This window comes from Pseudopodoces humilis, chromosome 14 (assembly GCF_049639895.1).
Source record: "Pseudopodoces humilis isolate 2021_Gansu_Grassland_sample_001 chromosome 14, ASM4963989v1, whole genome shotgun sequence".
In the NCBI taxonomy this organism is placed as follows: Eukaryota; Metazoa; Chordata; class Aves; order Passeriformes; family Paridae; genus Pseudopodoces; species Pseudopodoces humilis.
The window spans coordinates 2048762-2072456 of NC_142213.1; the positions used below are offsets into that span (position 1 = coordinate 2048762).

Consider the following 23695-nt stretch of genomic DNA (forward strand, 5'->3'; position numbering starts at 1 on the left):
TGGCATCTCACAGTGGATGGATAATGTAAAATACATTTATTTATACACACAGTGCCTTCATCCGGTGTGCTGGGGAAGGAAGCAGCTCCATAGAAATAAAGGCCTCACGGGGAGAGATCCATTTGGATATTCCCCTTGGAATTGTGCCCCTGTTGGAGCTTCTACATTTGCGTGGGCACTTCCTGGAGTTTCTTAACTGGTTGTTGGTGGCACGAAACACACACAGGGCTGCACCACAGCACTGGGAATGGAGGGACAAGGAACCCACCCAGCCTGGGGGGCACAGCTGGACCTCAGCACCCTCCATGCACACCAAAATGTGGGGTGGGTGGTAATCTGCTCGGGGTTCCTAATCCCATCCCCTCCTGGAGCTCGGAGGTTGGCCCAGTTCCAGGCCTTATCCCAGCTGGTTGAACTGCAGGGCTTGCTTTTATTCTTAGGTCGGCTTAATCTTCTCCAGCCCAGCTCGAGATGCAGTGATCCACTGCCCGCCTAAGCCCTGCTGGGGCAGATCCAGAGCCTGAGGATGGCTCCTCGCCGGGCCCTGGAGCTGCTGGAATGCTGTGAGCAGTCCCAGCCCCAGGATGTGAAAAGCTGGGATGGGCACAGGCAGCACTGGGACCTCCCTTTGTGCCAGCCCCGCTCCCACACGCCCGGGGAGTCTTAAAATAGCCCTGCTGAAATAGGGAACCCTGCGCGAATCGGGCCAGTCCTACCCCAGCACTCCCTGAGGAATTTCCCTGCCTGGCTCTGGGGCTCAGCGGTGGCTCTGGAGAAGGGATCTGGGCTGGAGCAGAGTTAGCTTCCTGAGAGTGTGAAACCAACACCTGGCCACATTTTGGGCTGTATTTTGGGGTGCTTCAGCTTTCTTTGAGCTGCCAGCGCTTTGCACAAATCCCCCAGGATTTGGACATCCTTCCCCATGTTCCAGTGGCGTGACATTATTGGGGTGGAAGCTTTGTGCACCCCAAAAAACCAGCTGGGGTCCCAAGCTGGGGACCCCACAGAGCCTGTGCTGGAGAAGGGACATGGAGAGGCAGGGGCAGGCAGGATTTACTGAAGGTTTATAGGATTAGCACCGGGATTAGGGCAGGCAGCGGGATTAGGGCAGGCACTGGCAGGGCAGAGCGAGGAGCTGGTGGCAGGGAGAAGGATGGGGCACAACCTGTGAGATGCAGCTCAGGGGACACAGCAGACACATCCTATGGGGGGGGGTGTTGAGCAGTGAGCCTGCTTTGTCCCCTGTGGTGTCCCCAAGAACGGGGAACAACCAGTGCCTTGCACCCACGGCTCTCCCCATGCCTGGGATGGCGGCTGTGGCAGGGGAGAGCCTGCCAAGGTGTCCCTGCATTCCCTGGTGACCTGGCAGCACCTCTCTTCCCTTTCTGGCTCCAGCCCAGAGTATCTCAGCAGGACAATGGAGCTACCGGGGGAGAAATTTCCCTCAGCACCCCGAGTTCCCCTGCCAAGGAGCCTCAGGGTGTCCTCACACCGTGTTCCTGCTCTCCTAGAGATGGATTCAATGGGTTTCAGGGAAAGATGCCAGTGTGGGTGAGAGGACAGGGGGAACAGATCCCCCCTGCCCCAGTCCCCATCTCCCTTTCCCTTGGCTGAATCCCTTGACTCCAGCCCTGACCCCACACAGGTCCCTCGGTCTCCTCATCTCCTGGCAAACATGCAGCTGAAAAAACTCCTTGGATTGAGCTGGAGCAGCGTGAAGGATCACAGCCCTGTGCTGAAAACCCGAGGCACTGGCAGGGAACAGAACAAAGTGCTGCGGGCTGGAGCGTGACAGCGCGGTCCGGCTGGAGCACCGGCGGCAAATTGGTCCCAGCAGGTCCCAGCTGCAGCCTGTGCGTGTCCCCAGCCAGGCTGAGGTGCCCGGGATGCTGCCATCCCTGCCTGGCCTCCAAACCTGCTCCTGGAGTGGCACGGCTGCCAGGAGCAGGCTCGGCAGCTCCTCAGCAAGGTGGATTTTCCAGCCGTTCCGTCCTGCTTGTCCCCTCCCAGCACCGTGGAGCATCTCCCAACCCCCAGCTCTGCTTTCATGGGTGTCGTTGCTTCCCTGCAGGAGGCGGCAGCCAGGATTATCCCTAGGGATTGCCTCAGAGGCCACGCTCATGTCCCCGACAGCCACCAAGACATCTGGGCAGCTTCACGGCCACCAGCAGATCAAAGAGCTTCCTGTCAGGGAGCTCAGTCCTTCCTCAGCCAGCAGTGCTCCTTCCTTCCCCTGACTTCATTATGGTTTAAAGCCCTCCATATCCCAGGATTTGGCCACGGATAGCAGAGGCTTCGGAGCCATCTGATCTGCATTGCTAAGCGCCGCCACCTCCTCCCCGAGCCCCGCTCAGCTTAACCTCTGGCCCAACATTTGCAGATATGTGCACAAAGCTTGATCTCACAAGGAGCCCGGAGACTCCTTCTCCCTGCAGAGGAAACAGGATTTCACGATATTCCCCTTCACGTGCCAGGATGGACCGGCTGCAGCCGCTCCGGAGCTCGGGAGGTGGAAGGGGAATGTGGAGCAGGATGGGAATGGCAGGATGGGGCTGGGAGCGGTGGAATGAGCACTTCTGATGGAACAGAATAATCTGCTGGGGTGCTGAATGGAGAATTCCAAGGATTTGGGTTCTGAGCACCTCACAGGGTCAGGACATAGGAGGGGAATGTGCTTCCCTTGGGATGGGAATCCAAGGCCATCCTTGGACAAACCAATTGTATTGCCAAAGCCTCTGTGATGGAAGAGAATCCCTGGGGAGGAAGATGTCCCATCCTCTTCCCTCAGCCATGCAGGGGAGGCATCCTATGGATGCCTCCAAGATGCCACAAATACCCCTCCCACTCCTGTGTGGCCCTTTTGAATGGGACAAAAAGGACAAAGAGAGAAAAGAAAGTCTTGGACACGGAAAGTCAAGATAAGGGTGATGCCTCGAAGGATGAGGACGCGGCCGCATCTGTGCCAAGCAGAGTTAAGGAGAGGGCAGAACCTGGAACTAGGAGAAAACAACTGGAGTCATCCCAAAAGATGGATTGGAGAGAATACCCCTATTTCAGAAATGACTGTTGAAGTGTAGGAAAGGGAACGGGCTCATAGGAAAAACAGGGATTGATGGAAGCACGGAGAGAAAAAAACGGGCAGGGCTGTTGGACACATTCACTGGTGCTCCTAATCCTGAATTTGGGGTTTTTTTGGCTTATTCCCCTTGGAGCAGGGCTGACTTGTTTCCAGAACTCCTGCAGGAATTGCCATTGCTCTGAGGAGAGTGCAGAGCCCCATCCTTGGCCAGAGGGAGCCGAGCTGGGAGCAGAGAGCAGGAAGTCCCTGGCCTGGGAAGCATCATTCCTGATTCTCCAGCAGTGACAGGGAGCAGCGTTTCCTCAGCATTTGGCTAAAATCCATCCTGGGAGGAGAGCTGAGAGTCTGCAGGGCAGCTCCTGGTGGCCCCATAATGCCAAAATCTCCAAAATCAGGGCTGGCCCCCGGTTTGCACCTTGCAGCAAAGGCGGGGGTGAGCAGGACATATTCACCTCCATATTCCCTCCTGGAAACAGGGATAAGGCAGCAGCATTCCCACAGTTCAGCTGGGTTTGGGAAATCTAATCCAGCTCCTGTTTGCAAAGCTCTCCATGAGGATCAGAGGCATTGCAGGAAGAGCGACGTCTTTCTGTGCATTTCCGTTCCTTTGCCAATGAGATTTTGGGGATTTTGCTGGGGAGGGGAGGAGCAATCTCCAGCTCTGGCTCATCCCTCTGGGATCCAGGCACCGTGGGGATCCAGGACTGCTCCCTCTGGTTGACAAGGTCTTTCTTCTCCATGGCTGGGAAGGGGCAACCAAATCATGGCTTGCTGTCCCCAGCTAAGGAATTTCCTGGACCTGGAGTCCTTTCCTGCTTATGGAGAGATGGTGAAACCCCACAATGATGCCCAGGGAAATCCGGCTTTAGGACAAACAAACATCCCAAGGAGCTCCTTCAGGGATAGCTGGAGTTAGAACAGGAGGAAGCCCAAAGGGAGGATGTTGGGCTGCTCAGGTACGTGGGGCTTCCTCTGGCTTAAGGTGGGAACATGCACTTGGATATAAAGCTGGTCCATGATGTTGAATGGAGATAAAAATAAGGATTTCTCGGGTTGGAATGACTGTGTTTTCTTTCACCCCTCTGCCCATACCCAAGATTTGGCATTTTGTAGTCGCTGAGCCCTCTGGCCCCACTCCAGGAACACCATTAAGGAGAAGCTTTACAGGTGCTCCCAAACCCACAGGGCTGGTTCCGTGTCCTGCAGGATGAATCCTTTGGCAAACACATGGATGAAGCCCATGGGAGGTTTGCACAGACCTGCCCTCTTCCAGTTCCTCATACAGAGACATCCAAGCAGGAATTTGGGATGTTGTGGAACACTTTGAGGGAACACACATGTGTCATTATCACAACCTGACCTCAGGAAAAGAGAGATGTTTGGAAAAAATTCCTTCTCCATCCCTAACACTGCGTTAAAAACCCAAGCACACCCACCTGGATCAATATTCTCAGGTTAGATAAAATAATCAGCAACAGGGATGCAGCTTCCCAGGTTTGCCTGGAAAATGGGAGCAGCAGGCTCCAGAAGGCAGGAGCTCTGTGCCATCCTCCTGCTCCAGTGACTGTGCTGGGCACCAGCAGCATTCCCAAGCTCCCAGCTCTCCTTCCCCACTCAGCAAAATCCCAGGAAGGAGGAGGAAGTGGTCCGAAGTGCCCCTCCACTTTTCCAAGCCAAAGTAATTAGGTTTTACAAATTGCTGATTTATCTCGCCATGGATCCTTCCTGGTGTGCTCAGCCCCCCTCTTATCTCTGGCCTCTGCAGCATATTAATTAAAGATGTCCGATGGCAATAATTAGGCCGGGCTCTTGAGTTCTGACTGGAGGAGGGAGTTTTACAGATATCCTTTTCCAGCTGCTCAATATCACAGATCCCAGGAGGATTCACACACAAATCATCTCAGGAACACCCATGCCAAAGGGAAGAAGTCTGGGAGAAAAGAGAGGACCGAGGGTGCTCGTCCAGCCTCAGTTCTGATGTTGTGACAATGGGGATGTCCTCGCTGGCCATCCCAGAGAATCACTGGGAAAAATGTGCCCCCAAATGTCCTACCTGACTCTATGGGGCCTCCTGAGCACAGGATCACAGAACTCCAGAATGGTTTGGGTGGGAAGGAACCTTAAAGTTCACGTTGTTCCCACCCCCTGCCATGGCAGGGACACCTTCCACCATCCCAGGCTGCTCCAAGCCCCATCCAACCTGGCCTTGGGCATTTCCAGGGATCCAGGGGCAGCCAGAGCTGCTCTGGACAGCTGTGCCAGGGCCTGCCCACCCTCACAGGGAACAATTCCTTCCCAATATCCCATCTGCCCCTGTCCTCTGGCAGTGGGAAGCCATTCCCTCTTGTCCTGTCACTCCACACCTTGTCCCCAGTCCCTCTCCAGCTCTCCTGGAGCCCCTTTAGGCCCTGGAAGGGGCTCTGAGCTCTCCCTGGATCCTTCTCTTCCCCAAGTGAACACCTCCAGCTCTCCCAGCCTGGCTCCAGAGGGGCTCCACCCTTGGACAAGCTCCGTGACCTCCTCTGGGATTGCTCCAGCAGCTCCACATCCTTCTCACACTGGGAAGCCCCAGAGCTGGAAAAGCTCTGCAGGTGGGGTTTCAGAGGGTGAGAATCCCCTCCCTCAACCCCTGCTCACTGCATGGACGTGGGGACACATTTTCTGCCAGTTCACCCCTCCCGCACTGTCCCTCCTGGCAGCAGGGTGACTTCCATGCCCTGCCCCGTGCCCAGCTGCTGCTCTCATCCCCCAAACCCTCCCCTAAATCCCACAGAGGTATGGCATGGATGGCTGGGAGATGCCACCTGCATTTCCCACCGTGGAACGTGGGGATCAGCCACGCTGCCTGTGTCCAGCACCACACGGATCCGGAATCCACAGCAAATGATCCCCCCTCCAGCCCTGCCAAGGTTTTCCATCACCAAGCCACGCTAAAAACACAGTCAGATGCTTCTGCTGTGGCTGCTAATTTGCCAAAAATATGCTCTGGTAACTGCTTACACAGGGGAAGGAATAAAGTATGGATTTTTGAGTATGCAAATCGAATCTGCAGGCACGAACACGTGATGGGTGTTAGTCATAGTGCTAATGCTGGGTGCATCCAGACATGGTGGGCACAGCCAGGGCTGGGCAGCCAGGGAGGCATGGAGGGAAGGAGGAGAGGATGAGGAGATGAGAGCTGTCAGGGGCTGCTGAGCTCCCGTCTGGGTGCATAATTAAATCTGGTTTGGAGGGGGTCAATAAATAATAAAGAATTACAGCTGGTGTCAGCATGGTCAGCTTGTTCTTCTAAAAGCAGGGAGCCTCCATCTAAAGGAATCAAGCAGTGGAGGTGCTGGGTTTGGATCAGGTTTGGAAAGGGTAGGGATGGGAGCAGGGATGGGTTTGGAACAGCCAGAACCTCTGCAGCAGCCGGGGGCTGCAGGGAGGAGATTTCTACAGCCTCACGCCTCAGCCAGGGAATCTGCATCCTCCTCCTCCTCCTCCTCCTCCGGATGCAAATAACAACAAAAGTATTTCTGGCTGAAATACCACGGAACAGGGATTGCTGAGCCATTCTCCTTGGGGAAAATCACCAGGAAATCACAGGTGGCAAGATCCCCCCTCTGGCGGATAGGTGCCCCATCCCAAACACGGGATTTATGTCCTCATAGCCTGTCCCAAGGATGCTCTGCAAGCAGCAGGATGAAGGCTGCTCCCTCACTGGGAAACATTACAGAAAGATCTTGCATGGAATTAATGTTTTCCAAGGCATTTCAGCTATTTGCTTCAAGGGGACAAACTCTGTTCTTCAGGAAGGACCAAGCCTGTCCTGAGCATCCCTTCCCTCTTCTTATTGCTTCTGCATCTCCTGCTTCCCCAAACCTGTTGGGAAGTGCCTTTTCCAGCCTGAATTCAAGGAAAAGCTTCAAAAAACCACAATGAAGACAATCAAATCTTGGCTTCACTGATTCTGCTGGGGCTCATGGTGCCTCTCAGGCCAGTTGTGATTCCTCTGAAAGCTCCAGGTCCCGCAGTCAGGGGAAACACAACTTTTAAAAGGAAACAACCAAAGAAGGACATTTTTTGTTGTCTGTCCTGGGAGTGGAAGGGCTGGGCTTGTCAGACACAGGGAAAGTCAAGGAAGCATCATCCCCTGGTGAAATGGGGCCAGAGTTTTCCCAGGGCAGCTGAATCCCTGTGGATTCAGCCACCGGCTGGGGTCAAAAGCAGGATGAGGTTTTATCTCCAGGGATGCAAACCCCTTTAGGATATTGCTCAGCACCTTTATTAAGGCCAACGTGCTCCTCTCACAAAGCAGAGTGAAATTGGGCTAATGCTGATTCCCTTAATCCCCCCGTGCTCTAATCCTGCCACAAACTCCGGGATCTCTCCCATTCCTTGGGGGAGATCCGGCAGCGAGGGCAGGTTCCCAACCTCTCCCAAAGCGAGGGCAGCGCTGGGTTTTGGGGGCTGTGTCCCCCCCGAGGTGTGGGAGGTGCTCAGATGGGTGGGATGAGGCAAGAACAGGGTTTATTTATTCCCTGTGAAATAAATCATGGAATCACAGAGCGGTTTGGGTTGGAAGGGACCTTAAAGCTCATCTCATCCCATCCCTGCCATGGGCAGGGGCGCCTTCCATGACCTCAGGTTGCTCCAACCCCCTCCAGCCTGGCCTTGGACACTTCCAGACCCTTTATTCATTCCAGGGAAACACCTTGCAGACCCCAAGTGGCGCCCTGAGCAGGAAATAATACCTTTGTAGTGATCATCTTCTTGTGGAAATCAGCAAAATGAGGGGCCTTGCTCTGGCTGCTCACTCATTCATGAAAATTCATGATGCTCTGCTGTGCGCTGAGAGCGAGTGGAACCTCTTCAGGGAATAATGTTGGGAAAGCAGTGGCTGTTCTTAGGGAATGCTCATGCATCCATTGCAATTTTAAAGGATTTTTGATGCAAAGGCCAGAATCTGTCTTTGAAAAGCCAATATCAAGCCCCAAAATATAAACATTTGCCTTTCAAGTTTTGTTTTCTGCAAGCTCCTGGGTTTTGGTTTATTTTTGTTAAAAATTACTTTAATTGTGAGTTAAACAGCTGAATCCAGGGGCAAATCACCATCAAGACTCTCCTGTTACTACTACAAACTCCTGCAAAACAATCCTTTCTCGCTCAGGAGCTCAATCAATGCCAAAACCAGACCCAAAGAGACAAAAAATCTCACAAGGCAGATGTTAAACCCGTGTTCTCCCCTCCAAGACCATCCCCAAGCTCACCCTGCCCAGCTCCTCCATCTCCAAGTCATGCCTACATTAATACAGCTCATTCATCTACGTCAGCGTTACCTGACTCAAAGCATTCAAAATTCATCAGGTTCATTTTAAAATCGAGGCATTTTTAAACAGAAGGCATTTTTAGCTCTTGTCTGCTGCTTCCCAAGCCTGGAAGAATGACTTTTCTGCAATAGCCTGGGTGGAAACCTTGCTTCCAAACTGAAGCTGAAAATCTTGCAAAATCACATGATTCCACAAGCTGGAGCTTCTAAAGGAAAAAAAAAAAAAAAATAAAAATGTTCAGCTCCAGGAGCAGATGTCACCCAACCACGAGGAGCCCCATGGGATATCAAATCACATGCAAATATCCTGAGATTTGCATTCAAAGCCATGAGAAATGACATGGTGAAATGACATTAACACTGTGCTTCAGGGCTGAAGTCACCCTCTGTGGTGGGTCAGGGTGAGGGGCTTGATGGGCTTCCCAAGGCTGGGCTCCTGCACAATTCCCTGGAGAATCACAGCCTGGATAAAAGACTTGGGAAGATGGAGTGAGGGTCTGAGGCCTGTCTGGCAGTTCCTGTCTCATGTTCTTTTTTCCGAGGTCAAAATCCTTCTTCCTCTGTCCTGAGCTGTACCTGAAACTAAGCAGCATGTTCCAGTGAGAGAAGTAATTACCATGAGTTCATAGCATTTATTTTTAATGAGGCTGGTCAGAACCTTCATTTAGTATTTTGATTCATTTTTCTGTGCTCGGCAGCTCCCGACGTCTCCGGTTTTGCTCTCCTAGAACCACTGCAAGCAGCTTCTAGACCCAACCCAGACAGTTAGGTGCCCCATCACCAAAATCTTGACTCTTAAAATTAATTTCCAGGTTCTGGGGGGTTGTCAGGACCAGCTCTGGGTGCTGCAGGAACGGGCGGATCGAGGATTTGTGTTTGCTTGTTTCCGCCCACTGTTTAAAGAGCATCAACAATTCCTTCCCGGCAGCAAAACAAGGGAAGAGCTGGTACTTTTAAGGTAATTCTGACATCCGTGCTATGAATAGATCCTGATGGAAATTTGCCCTCGCTCGTCGGTTCCCTGTGCAGGAACTCGGGGAAGGCCGGGGTGGGGAGAGGCACCAGGCCGCTGCCATTGTGGCACTGTGCAATCTGGGAATGCTTTGGGTCAGAAGAGACCTTAAAGATGTCTCGTTCCAACCCTCCTGGCTGGTGGTGGCTCATCCCAAACCACGGCTCTGCTCAGGTGAGGGGATGCAGCCCCTTCCCAGCCGGGCAGGTCCCACACGGCATTCCCGCTCCATCCCCCCTTGATGCTGGCTTTTGGGAAATATTCCATGTTTTTCCTCTCCCCAGCCACTCCCAAGCCATTTGGTCGGTAGCTCCTGGTGCACCTGCTAAGAGAGGTGTCACCAGTGCCACTGCAGGGCTGGGAAAGTGGGACAAGGAGCAGGACAGGCTGGCAGGGCCCCACCCCAGCAGCTCCCAGCGCTCCGCTTCCCTCTCCCCATGGCAGGAACACTTCCCAGCCCGGGCCAAGAAAACCCACTTGCCTACTCAGCCAGTGCTAACAATGCAAACACTAATTATATTTCCCTCACCTATCAAAGGATGATTCATTTTAGGTGAGTGGGCACGGAGATTACACAAGATGAACACCACCATGCGACCGCCCGGCCCTTTCGGGGTAGCCCTCCCGAGAAACAAGGATTTCGGGAGCAGGGGACATTCAGGATGGGGAGAGGACTGGCTACAGCGTGAACCTGGTTCACAGCAGACACCTCCAGCCTGTCCCATTCCCTCAGGGCTGCTGGGCTGGTCCCATCCCAGAGCCCTTGTCTGGTTTAGGATCCTGGTTGTTCAGCTGGGAAGAGGTGGAAGGAGGAGAGAGAAAGCATTGCTAGGGATGGAAAGGGCAAAACCAGACCGGGGGCTTCCTTCAGCCACCCCATCTCATCCACCCCCACAGCCATGGTTTCAGCAGCTCAACCCAAACCCAACGCAGAGGATTCCCATGGGAAGTCTGGAGCTACTACTCCAGCTGTCCCCAGGGTGAAATCACTGAGCATCCCCAAAGTATCTGAGAAAGGAAGCAGCTGTGATGTCTCCTGATCTCCAGGCTTGACCAGAAGAGGGTCTCCAGCCCTCCGCCCCAGGTCCCCCCAGCTCCACTGCCACGCAGGTGGATGCAGCCCCTTTCACCCGAAGCAAGGGAGCAATTCCTGCTCCCACTCTGGAGCTGGGCTGAATCAGACAAGTGCTTCAACTCCAGCACCCGACTGAAGCAATCCTCGGGAGCCTGGTTTATGTAATATCAGGGTGCTCTGGAAGGGGGGCAGGGGTTTTTTTGGCAGGAAGATGAGGATCTACCAGCAGTGCTGGGGATGTCTGAGGGAGTGAGGCCACGGGGACGAGGGGACAGCACAAAGGCCGCATGTCAGCCGTGGCAGGGCCGCTCGCAACGCGTGGGCTCCTGGGGGAACAGCACGGCTCCCTCGGCTGATCTGGGCTCTGCGTTGATGGACACGAATCCCCCGGGCTGGGGGAGCAGGATTTGCTCTCCCTGGGGGTCAGGGAGCGCGTGGGAAGGGCGTGGGGGGCTGGTCGGCGTGGGGGGACAGGCGTGGGGTGCGCGGCGTGTGCGGCGTGGGAGGTGTGAGCTCGGCAAGCTGCGCGTGGGGGCAGCGCTGCCTGCGCTGGCTGCGGGGCTGGCGGGAGCCCCCGGGCCACCATGTGCCACCCCTGCCACCCAACAGTCCAGAGGTGACACCAACATCCCTCGCAACACAGCCCTGGCCAGGGGGAGCCGTGCCCTTCCCTGCTCTTGTCAAGGGAATGGGAAAACCGGAGTGAATCCGTGGAGTCTGGGGCTCCCCGAGCCTCGCTGCGCATTTAGGGCCCCATCCCCAAGCCAGGGCTGGGGAGCTAAAAAAAATGATGTGCAAGGGATGAATATTTATCTGTGGGTGGCAAGTGACAGATGCTGGGGCGAGGATTCTTGGATACTTCAGTTTGCTGGAGGTAATAACTGGAATAGATTAATGAGAAACATCCTTCCCAACAGTTGCCTCCCCGGAGCCACACAGCGGCCTCTGGGACCCAAACACGCAAAGTTCAGCAAGGCTTGGTGTCCAAAAGGCTGGAGATGCCCAGCTTTGGTGGTTTCCACCCAGAATGGAGCCAGGCAACTGGGAAAGGGACGTGGCCTCTGGGTGCTGGGAGCTGAGTTGGTGGAAGTGGCCTTGGAGGTGGTTCTGGCCCAGCTGAGGTGGGGAAAGCCGGTGTGGAGGAGCATCCACAGTTACCAGCACTCTGCATTTCCCCAGCACGGCATTCCTTCCACCCTGGAAGGTTTGTAGAGTCCCATTTTACACAGACCCTGCCCTTTCCCAGCACTGCTCCTCTTCCCTCCTCCCGAAATCACACACGCCACATCGCTCTTGGGTCCCTGAACGCCGGGAAGCCGGGCTGGCCTGACAAGATGGAAGGAAAAGCTCTTCGCTTCTGGTAGCTTCTCAGAAAACGCTGAAACTGCTGCTAAGCCACCCCAGTGTGGGGCTGCTGCCCAGGTTTCCCTAAAAAACGCTGTGCTGCAGAGGATGGGGAGCGTGCCGGGGCGGGGGCACGTGCGTGGCTGGGGACAGGGCCAGCCCTGCAACACCCAGCCCTCAGAGACCTGTAGTTAGTCCAGACTTGTGTCTGTCCTCCCTCAAACCTCCCAGGCAGGGGCTGGGTGCCAGGAGGAGACAGCACCCACGTTGGGAGCAAGCAGAAACCTCCCCCCCAGCCCCTCCTGACCGCCTTGGACGTGGGAGACAGCGATGATTCCCTGCCCAAGCCTTATTCTCGACTGAAGGACTGCTGGGATATATCCATGGCTTCCAAACACACACCCGGCACACCCCAGCTCAGTCCCCAGCATCCTTCCAGGAAGCTGAAACAAAAGGTTGCAGCTCTCTTTTTCTCTGGGAGAAAACCACCGGCACGAAATTATCATTAAAAATCCCGAGGTGTTTCCGCCTTTCCCTGCGAGAGCACAGAAAAAGCAGCTGCAGGTGAGGTTTAACCTCCCCTCCCTGTGCAACCACAAAGCAGCAAACTGGCTTTTCCACAGCAAGGTCTTGCAGCACCTTTCGGGAAGGCTGCGATGGAGCTCCCCAACGCTGCAATTTCCTCACCGGAGCCGTATGGAAAACCGTAACGTCCTAAAAATAACCCGTGAGCCTGCTTTAGGAGGCCACGATTCCCGGGAAAACAAGGGGCCAGCGGAGCTCAGTGCCCCCGGCTGCCGGCAGGTAGGCCTGCCTCGGATTATGGTGGCAATTCCGATTGTGGAAGTAGCCACAACCCAGGAGAGAGGATGATACAGCCACTTACAGCACGGCACCAGCTGTTTCTCCCTGTTCAGCCCTAAAGCTTGTTAGCCCAGCAATTTTTTTGGGTTTGATCGCTCCAATTGGGTTTTCTTGTTTTTCCTCTAATCCCAGTTTCCCCTCAGCATCTCGTTAAGCCGTGTTGACGGCAGAGAAGAGCTCTGGTGATCCCTCTGAGCCCCTACGCTAAGCATTAAGCCGTAAACTAGGAATGTAAGACTCTTGTCTGAATTAAAGTCTTTTCCCCGGCATTATTGAGCGTGGGGCTGCCTTTGGAGGGGCTGGAGGAGGTGCAGAGCCCCCCGCCCCTGGCTGCGAGCTCTGGCAGCAGTGGAGCTGCCCCATCCTCCCCGGATCCCCCCACACACACACTCGCCTCCCTCCTGCCCCGCGTCGTTCCCATGCAAATCCTACAGGTTCCAGTGGCGCAGTCACAACTGCCAATCCCATGTGCAACTTGGGTTGTGTCCCCAAGGCCTGGCCCACCCCATGCTCCGACCTCTCTGGGCCGGAGCTGGGCGTCCCCCCACCAGCACAGCCCCTCGCACATCCCAAAAACCGGCTTGAGGAGAGGAAGGAGGGAGGACCCAGCATGCAGAGACCCCACGGAACGTATGGGGCTACCTGTGGCAAAGAGCTGGGCTGGTGCCACACTGGGCTGGCTCCTTCCCTCCTGCAGGGTGGGAGCATCCCTTGATCCAAGCCAGCAGGTTGCAAACTCCCAGACTCCAACCCAAACCCTGCTGGGAGCTTCTCCCCACCACCCTCCACCCCACCTGCCCCAGCCAGGAAGGGACGAATGCATCACCTACCTCCATCCGAGTAGGTCTCTGTCCCGTAGCCATCCTGTAATCCATTGCTCCAGGTGCCTTCGTACTTAGCCCCGTTTCCAGTGCATTCCCGGACCCCGTACCGTCCCTTAAATCCATGGGTCCACTCTCCTTTGTACACCCACTTCCCTTTGCTCTCCATGCCAATGCCATGGCGCTTGCCCTGCGCCCAGGTGCCCTGGTAAGTGTTGCCACTGGGCCAAGTGTAGACCCCCAGCACCTCAAAGCCGTGACTCCAGGAGCCCGAATATTCACCTTGACCCTTCGGGCCGGTACAGATTCCATGGCCATGAGCCTTTCCGTCCTCCCAGCCTCCACAGTACGACCCTCCATCGTCAAAATTAAACCTTCCCCCACTGGACATGCATGTAATTCGGTTTGCAAATCTCCCAAAAGGTGAAAAAAAAAAAAAAAAATATACCAAAAGAAAAGAAAAGTAAAAAAAAAAAAAAAAAAAAAAGAATAGGGAGAAATGCAGGAAATAAAATGCGAACGATGACTTGGGGAAAAAGAAATAAATAAAAATAAAAATAATTAAATCAAATTGAACTCAATTGAAATTATGCACCAGATCCAGGAAGCTGCTTAAGCCAGTTTCTTGTGATTATTCATTCTCTGGGAGTATGTTGAGGATCAGTTCTCTCTTCCCCTGCTGTGGAAACAGGATCATTAAAAAAAAAAAAAAAAAAAAAAAATAGCAGCAAGAACAGCAGCAGCTATTGGGTTTTGGTGCAAACGACTCCACCTAAAAACCATCCAAGGCAGGGAACGGGGGTGGGGGAAAAGGAGGAAAAAAAAAAAAAAAAAAAAAAAGAGAGAAAAAAAAAAAAAAAGAGGCCAAATGCCAAGAGAAAGAAAAAAAAATTAAAAAAAAAAAAAAAAAAAAAAAAAAAAAAGGGAAAAAGCGAGCGCTGGGCAGCCCCGGGGGGAAGGATGCTCAGAGCCCCCGCGGAGCCCCCCGCCGCCGGCCGGGCTGGCTGGGGCGCAGGGCCGGGGGCAGCGGCGGGCGCGGCGGCATCGCGGGGCTCGGCAGCAGCAGCGGCAGCAGCAGCAATGCGGTGCCTCCTCCGCCGCCCTCCCGCACGGCTCCCGGCCGCTCCCGCACCGCGCACGCCCCGCGCCCCGCGCCCCCTCCCGCCGCCTCCCCCGCTCCGCTCCCCGCCGCAAACCTCAGTGCCGGGGGGCCGCGCTGGCCGCGCCCGGCCGAGCCCGCATCCCGGCCCGGGGATGCTCACACGAGCCGGCCCCGGGGGCTGCGGGCCGCTCGGGGGGCCTGGGCTCGCCCCTCCGCCTCCCCCCCCAACCCGCCTTTGCTCGCCGGCTCCCTGCGGGGATAAATCCCGCTCGTTAATGAGCAGGATCCTGGGCTTTCTGCTCTCTGCCTCAGCTCCCGGCGCCGGGCTCAGGGTGGATTTAAAGAGACAGGAACTGCGTCGCCTTCGCCTCGCAGCCCAGCAGGGCCGCAGCCCCCCGCAGCCTCCCGGGATGCTCCCGTATTTTTATTTATCCCTCCGGCTCTCCCCCGCCCCGCCGCCGCCGCCGCTCGCCCACGGCTCCCGCGGGGCGGAGAGGGGCCGGCATCCCCCGCCGGAGCCGGGGGTCCCCGGGGCAGCGGGGTGGGAGGACACCGGGAATGGGCCAAACGCCTCGTTCCGCGCCGCCAGCGCCGAGTCTCCGGGCAGACTCTCGGGTCCGGCACACCGCAACTGCAACACAGATTATTTATTCGTGAAAAGGCCGCGCTGTCGCTTCGCTCCGGGCTGGATGGGAGCGCTCGGGATTTACGGCAGCGCTCCGGGCTGGGTCCCGATCCAGCCGGGCTGCGGCGCGCCTCGCTCCCCTCCCTCCAGCGCAGCGCATCCCATCGGGGTCCTCCCCATCCATCGGGGTCCTCCCCATCCTCAGCGCCCCTCTCCGCAGATTTTGGGGTTTTTTTTCCTCTCCCTGGAGATGCTGGGGTCCGGCTCCGCTGGTGCATCCCCCTGGATCGGAACGTGCCGGATCTTTGCGGCACCGGGTTGCGTGTGCGGGTCCGTGTGCCCGCAAATATCGATATATTTGTGTTGTTAATACACCAGGGGATTCACGCACCAGTGTTAAAGGGGGAGCTCAGCTGGAGGATCATTTTAAAGATGCTCGCAAGTGCTTATAAAGCAAAATCTGGGCGATGGAGGAAAAACTCAGCTTTTCCCCCCAAATCTCCACGCACGGGCTCGGATTTGCATCCTGCCATCGCCACCAGCGGTACTGGAGTGGTGGTTTTGAGCCAGACCCAGCCTGGCCAGGACTCCGAGGGGAAGAAAAAATAATCAGTGTAACTGCTGGTGATGGGAAGCGGCGGGATTCAGGCTGTGCATCCCCTCTGGAAAAGCTGCTTGTGCTCGGTACCTGCCTCACTCCCCACCCACCGGGAACTTTCAGGCTGTGTCTTCCCACTCAGTTGTTTTTTGGTTTTTTTTTCCCTCTCTCGATGCATTTTCTTGTCCATCCATGGAAACACATCACCACCCTCCTCTGGAAGAAAACCTTCCTCTCCCTCTCTCTCTCGGAGCTGGAGGGAAGAGATGCAACTGGAGTGGGTGGAAATTTTCCCACTGAAGCATTTCTTTCCAGTAGAAAATGTCTTTTCAAACTACGCCGAGTCCTTTGTGAATTCAAGAACTCTGCTCATTATACATTGGGGGGCTTTATTGTTTCCTTCCCTGAAAATCCCACACTCCAGGTGCCGCATTTTTTGGCAACTGCAAACTCCCATTTTTTTTTTTATTCACAGAGGGAGAATTTGGGTGGAAACCCCCAAACTTTCCAAGAAAAACACCAGAACTGAAGTTGCTTAAATGCATATAAAAATTTTGGCAGGGAACAAAAGAAATTCCAGTCCCCTTCTGTTGCTTTCTCAGTAGTTTTAGACAGTTATATTCGGTTTACATGTTAATTAGCCCATTAATTATTGGCCAGCTATTCCTTTGGGGGGGATTTGGTGGGATGTAGGGATCTGAGGCAGGCACCAAGGTGTGACATCCCTCTGACCAATGTGGGATGCTGCTCCTCACAAAGCAGGTGTTTAAAATAACAGCAAGTTTAATGGTAAACCGGTGAAAAAGAAATTCCCAACAATCTGCTGATGGAAATGAGGAGAATGGGATCTACTATTAGGATGGTGTGTGGCTTTAAAATGAGGGTTATTTTGGGAACAGCACCTTTGCACCCGAGGAATGGGCAGGCTCCACTCTAAAAATGCAGCCATGAGCAAATCTTGTGGTCATGAGCTGATTCGGGTTTCCTAAATCTGTCCCCAGCCTGTCCTGGTGCCCCGTGGCTGGAGCACAGGGTTTGGTCAGAATGTTCTGGTTATTAAAGGGTTTAAGGTGGGCTCCAGGAGGCTCCAAAAACTGCCAAAAGCCACGTTGGAAGGCAAATAAATGGGATTGGAAGTGTCCAAGGCCAGGTTGGACAGGGCTTGGAGCAGCCTGGGATAGGGGAGGTGTCCCTAAGGGGTGGAACGAGCTGAGCTGTCAGATCCCTTCCAACACAAAGCATTCCATCACTCCATGAGTCTCTGGCTGTGGGAATGCCAGGAGAAGGGGCTGGATGAACCCTGATAGGTGCCAGGGTGATCTGGCCCTGAGCTTACCCCCAAATAAACCCACTTCTCCCAGACTTTCTCCAGAGGTCAGGATTTAGTTTAAAATAAAAACTTCTGCCCCAGTGAGCTGCCTTGGGAGTCCTCTCCAGACCAGTTCAGATTTCCTCAGGGCTGCTGATGTGCAGGAGGCTGAGGGAGAGGAAATTCCAGACTGGATTTCACACCAGCCCTGGATGCCAGCAGGCTCTTCCCTCTGGAAGGTGCTCCTGCCATGCCAGGTCTGGAAAGCTGGGCTGCAGGATTTTTCCAGGAGATTTGACTAATTCCAGGGACTTTTCCACCACAGGATACTGATAGGGCTGACAGGTTCTTTCTTTAAATATCAGGTGCATGTGTGGATGAGGGGATGAGTGAGATGAAGTTTGGGAAAAAAAAAAATAGTTATGAAAAAATACAAATCAGCTTCTAATAAATCACTGAGCGTGGATGGGGGAAGAAAAAGTAGGATTGGGCAGTGGGAGCAATGGGTGTTTTCCATTCATGGTGGGAATGCAGAGATCCAAAGGGAGCAAAGGGAAAAGCTCCTGGGGGTATCCTTGCCAGCCAAGCTGGGGGCACATCAGGCTGCTGATGGGAAGGAGGAGGAGGAATGATGCAACCACTCCAAAACAAAATACAGTTGGGAAAAGACAGGATGCAAAGAAAATCAACTGCAGCAAAACAGTGGAACAAGGTGGAATTGCTGAATAGAATCCTGGAATCTCGGGATCCCAGACTGGTTTGGGTTGGAAGGGACCTTAAAGCTCATCCAGTTCCACCACCTGCCATGGGCAGGGACACCTTCCACTAGTCTGGGTTATTCAAACCCAGCCTTGGGCACTTCCAGGGATCCTGGGGCAGCCACAGCTTCTCTGGGCACCTGTGCCAGGGCCTCACCTTCTTAGTATCCCATCCTAATTAGGAATTTCTTCCCAAAAATCCCATCTAAACCTCCCCTCTTTCAGTCTGAAGCCATTCCTCCCCTGTCCTGTCACTCCATGCTCTCCTATGAACTCCCTCTCCATCACGTCTGAGGTCACCGAGTCCAACCATTAAATCCACACCTTAAGCCTGCTCCCAGTGCCTCAGGCTGACAGGGATTTTCCCTGCCTGGAATGCTGCAGGCCCGTGTTATAACCACCCTCTCCATCTGATTTCCACTCCTTGGAGGTCTTGACCTGCCACTCCTGACTGGCATCCCCCTGGGACTGGCTGGGAGCAGATGATCTCCCTGGCACTGCCCGGGTCTGAGTCGTTAACAACAAGGAAAGAAATGATCAAGAGTGTTTCTGGATCAATATCCTGGGAAATAAAGAAGGGTCTGCAGCAGGGACTCGACACATTCTGCTCCTTTAAGCAGCCACATCCATAATATCTAATAAAAACCTTGGGATCCCTGGGGAATTCTGGCTGAGGGATGGATGCTGGAGGTCCTGAGCTGCCAATATTAAAATATCCTTAGAACTTAGGGGGGGAGGGGTAATAGATAATATCCTAGTGGAAAAAAAATATATTGTCTCCAGCATGAGGGAATTCCACATTTATCCTCACTCCAGCAGGTGAAGGTGGATTTCTCACTGTACCAGGCATGGGCCTCCATGGCTTGATTATATTTGTTATGTGCAGATTAAGCAAAGCTTAAAGCAGTAATATATAAAAATCTGTATATTTACTTGCCACTTTTAAAGGTCCTGTTTCCCAAATCAGAAAATAACTACAAGTCAGATCAGTTCAGAGAAGGACTTTAAGTGAAAAATGTGTTGGAAAGGGAGAAATCTTCAAGAATATTTTATCCAAAAAAGCAGCAACACAAGCAGGAATCTTTGTTAAAATAACCAACACCACTTGGAAAGGATGGGAAAGAGCTGCCAAGGCTGACACACAAAATATAAACACACAAAAGGAAGAAAAGGGAAACTGGCTGTAATTAATAGTCCTCAGAAGCTGGGGAAATTAAAGACAGAAGGATATTTTCCATGAGTTTTGAGCAGTGGGGTGATCCTACACGGAAATGGGAGGTTTACCAATGACACAGAAAAGGCAGCAATGCTCAGTGAGATTTATCAATTACACAGACAAGGCAGGAATGCTCAGGGAGGGATTTATCCCGGTATTTGGTGGGAAAAAAAAAGACAACACTCTAAGGAAATACTTTCCAGGAGTGCCCTGGAGCATCCAGCTGGTGGAGCTGAGTGGTTTCAAACCAGCACATCCAAGTAACTGGAGAGGTTTGTGAAGGAGGTGGCCAAGGAGCTGTCTGGACAGCTCATGGTGGTTTCCAGTAGGTCTTGGAAGAGCCATTGGAAGTCCCAGAGGGTTGGGAAAAAGCCAGCACCGCACCCACGCTGCAAGGGGGGAACAGCACCCGGCGGGCTGGAAGCGTTTAAGGCTGGGAGGTTTCTTGGATGATTACTGGAACCACAAAGGCTGAAGTGGGTAATTAAAAGAGGGCGCTGTAACGGCAAGAATTGGTAATTAGAGAGGTTGGTGTAATGAGAGGCAAAGAGGAGACTGAAAGAGGCAGTGGAGAGCTCTGGGTTTCACCTGTGGGGTGATGGGGATGTGAGGTAATCACACCAGTGGAATTGCTCAGCCTTCTGCACAGCCCTGGGCTTGGTCCCTGCCATGGATTGATTGGGAAAAATACCAAATCAACAGGGCCTGCATTAAATAAATTAAATTGCAAAAGGGAGAGGGCTCAAGGTTCAGCTGTAAACAGGGAGGGAGGCACCGAGCAGAGCAGCTCTGGGATGGAGAGACAGGACAACAGGGAGAGGTTTCAGACTCAAAGAGGAGAGGTTTAGGTCAGATATTAGGAGGAAATTCTTCCCTGAGAGGGTGGGCAGGCCCTGGCACAGGGTGGCCAGAGAAGCTGTGGCTGCCCCTGGATCCCTGGAAGTGCCCAAGGCCAGGTTGGAGCAGCCTGGGATAGTGGAAATTGTCCCTGTCCATGGCAGGGGGTGGGACAGGATTGTTTGATTATCCCTTCTAACCCAAACAATTCCATGATTCTATGATTGAATATCCTGCCTGTGCCACCTGCATGGAGGCAGAGGCTGGGGTTCAGAGCAGGCAGGAAGAAAAAGGAGGGAATTATCCCCTACCTCCAGCTCAGAGCCCTGCACAGTGGGACTCCCCAAAAAACACTTCTCTGGCATCACAGGAGGAGTCAGGGGTGGCTGTGGAATCCTGCAGCAGCTGGAGGGATGAGAAGCGCTCCGAGATGGGATCAAACTTGATACATGTACAGATGTGTTTGACTAAACACATTATGAGCCCTCCCTGGCCCATAATCTTTCTGAGGATTGTTCACCTTCCACTCCTCTCCTGGGATTAAACAGGTGCAGCCACCACCAAGCACAAGAGCCAAAATATTCCCAAGGTCTCCCAACATTAGATTGAAATGTGCAGCTTTGGAAAGCGGGATGATTTTCATTTTTGCTTCCCATTCCATCCCTCCTGCAGTGAATTAAATTCCAGGGTTGTAGCATCACCTGATGTTGCCCATAAGTTTTCTTTTCTTCACTTGGTCTCTGGCTAAATTACCCCCCAAACCAATTAAAGCCCAGAATGATATTGCAGCAAGCAGAACTGCTGCTAATCTTCCAGAAGAGTGGAACTTATGGAAGTGATTGAAATGGTGGGAAATTACATTACTTGGACGAGGTCAGCCTTGGAGTTGTAAGTCTTTTTTAATATGTGGCTGCTTCAATGCTAATAATCCCACAGGTCAGGAAAAGCCAAGACCTGGGTTAACCAGAAAGGAAAACTCCTGTGTGTCCTTGGGTTTTTCTGCAGGGCTGTGAAGAGCTGAGGAGAAAAGGATGAAATGTTTGGCATTGTGCAGCAACCCCACGAGGGGAAATGGGTTTGCAGGGAGAGGAAGGATGGGGCTGGATAATGGGCATGTTCCAGGCATGTGGACAATAAATTACCTCGATTGCCTTCCCCGTGCTGGGCATGGGCTGAGTGCATTCCCTGGTCAGTGCCTGTATCGCATTAACCTGCTGCACGCAGGACGTGTCTGTTTATCCTGCCAATTACTGCCAATCTAATCAGCTTGAGCCGGGTAAAAATAGAGCCAGTTTCCGTGTGGAAATCAAGAGGCACAAAAACAGCAGCAAAGAAGCTGATCCTGATCAGCCAAGCACATGGGAGGGAAAGGCTCGCAGTGCCGGCAGCAGGAAATGGTTTGGGATGGTTTTTCCTTGTGGGCAGGAGGATCTGTTCCTCCAGGGCTGGGTTCCCCCAAGCAGCCATCAGGCAGCCTGGAGGAAGGAGCTGGGGAGTGTGGGAATCACAGGCAGGCTGAGAGCTCCTCAGAGCATGGATGTTCCAAGTGCTTTCAGGAGAGAAGGAATAGGGCTGGAATCAGCTGGAAGGGACGCACGAGGAGAGGCTGATGTGAGGAACAGAATCCTGGAATGGTTTGGGTTGGAAAGGACCTTAAAACTCATCCCATCCCACCCCTGCCATGGTAGGGACACCTTCCCCTATCCCAGGCCATTCCAAGCCCCATCCAACCCAGCCTTGGACACTCCCAGGGATCCAGGGGCAAACACAGCTTCTCTGGTCTCACCACCCTCACAGAATTCTTTCCTAAAATCTGATCTAAACCTGCTCTCTGTCAGCTAAAAGCCATTCCATGAGGATGGATGGATGATGGATGGATGATGGATGGATGATGATGGATGATGGATGGATGATGGATGGATGGATGGATGATGGATGGATGATGGATGGATGAATGATGGATGGATGGATGGATGATGGATGGATGGATGGATGGATGGATGATGGATGGATGATGGATGGATGGATGGATGGATGGATGGATGGATGGATGGATGGATGATGGATGGATGGATGGATGATGGATGGATGGATGGATGGATGGATGATGGATGGATGGATGGATGGATGATGGATGGATGGATGGATGGATGGATGGATGGATGGATGGATGGATGATGGATGGATGGATGGATGGATGGATGGATGGATGGATGGATGGATGATGGATGGATGGATGATGGATGGATGGATGGATGGATGGATGGATGATGGATGATGGATGGATGGATGATGGATGGATGGATGGATGGATGGATGGATGGATGGATGATGGATGGATGGATGATGGATGGATGGATGGATGGATGATGGATGGATGGATGGATGATGGATGGATGATGGATGGATGGATGGATGGATGGATGGATGGATGGATGGATGATGGATGGATGGATGATGGATGGATGGATGGATGGATGGATGGATGATGGATGATGGATGGATGGATGATGGATGGATGGATGGATGATGGATGGATGATGGATGGATGATGGATGGATGGATGGATGGATGGATGGATGGATGGATGGATGGATGGATGGATGGATGATGGATGGATGGATGATGGATGGATGGATGGATGGATGGATGGATGGATGGATGATGGATGGATGGATGGATGATGGATGGATGATGGATGGATGGATGGATGGATGGATGGATGGATGATGGATGGATGGATGGATGGATGGATGATGGATGGATGGATGATGGATGGATGGATGATGGATGGATGGATGATGGATGGATGGATGGATGGATGGATGATGGATGGATGGATGGATGATGGATGGATGGATGATGGATGGATGATGGATGGATGGATGGATGGATGGATGATGTATGGATGGATGGATAATGGATGGATGGATGATGGATGGATGGATGGATGGATGGATGGATGATGGATGATGGATGTATGGATGGATGATGTATGGATGGATGATGTATGGATGTATGGATAATGGATGGATGGATGGATTTGTGGAACACCCAGCAGCTGTGCTCAATAACATCAAGCCGCTATCCCCTGTAAGGGTCTGTGAAGGAGGTATCAAGGAGAAGAGGAGCAGACATGGCTCTGCAGGTGGTGGGATCCCATCCTCCTTCCCTCCATCCCTCTCTGATGTTTGCTGAGAGACAGAGGCAGATTTTTTGTGATCTTGGAAGGTGAAAAATAAAACCAAGGGAAACAACGAGATTTCCCCCAAATGCTTCATTTGCTCTTTTGGATCACCCTACAAAAAAGGAATGTTGAGCTGCTTGTCCATGACAAACCCCAGATCCATCTCCAGGAGGACACAGCCTGCCACAGGGAGTCACCCTTCTCTGCCCTTCTCATCCCAGCTGGAAAATCCCCTTATTTATTATACCTATATAAGACATATTATATATATTTATTTAATATATCTATTATATTGGATGTGGCTTCCCCAGCCATCCCCATCTCCCTGGATTTTCCACCCTCCTCCCTTGCCTGGAGCTCTGGGATACCCCTTGGCAGAGCAGGAACCCCAAAGTAACCAATTTTCCATCTCTGAAAGGTGCCTCTGAATAAACCTGAGGTAGCCTGGCTTAACCAAACCAAGCAGGGCCTTCATTTCAAGGCTCAGAATTTTCTGTCTGAGCCCGAGGAGCGGGAACGCTGCCGATAATTAAGGGACATCTGTCACCCGCGTGTTC

At 53.2% G+C, this 23695-nt stretch overlaps 1 protein-coding gene across 1 annotated transcript in view; it reads right to left on the reverse strand.

Moving 5' to 3' along the window:
• Positions 1–13903, reverse strand: part of JPH3 (junctophilin 3) — a 46025-nt gene extending 32122 nt beyond the window's left edge. The window contains exon 1 of the mRNA XM_005528151.3: positions 13516–13903. Within this exon, the coding sequence (XP_005528208.1) occupies positions 13516–13897 (382 nt within the window). The 5' untranslated portion in view covers positions 13898–13903. The remainder of the gene's footprint in view (positions 1–13515) is intronic.
• Positions 13904–23695: the final 9792 nt, after the last annotated feature.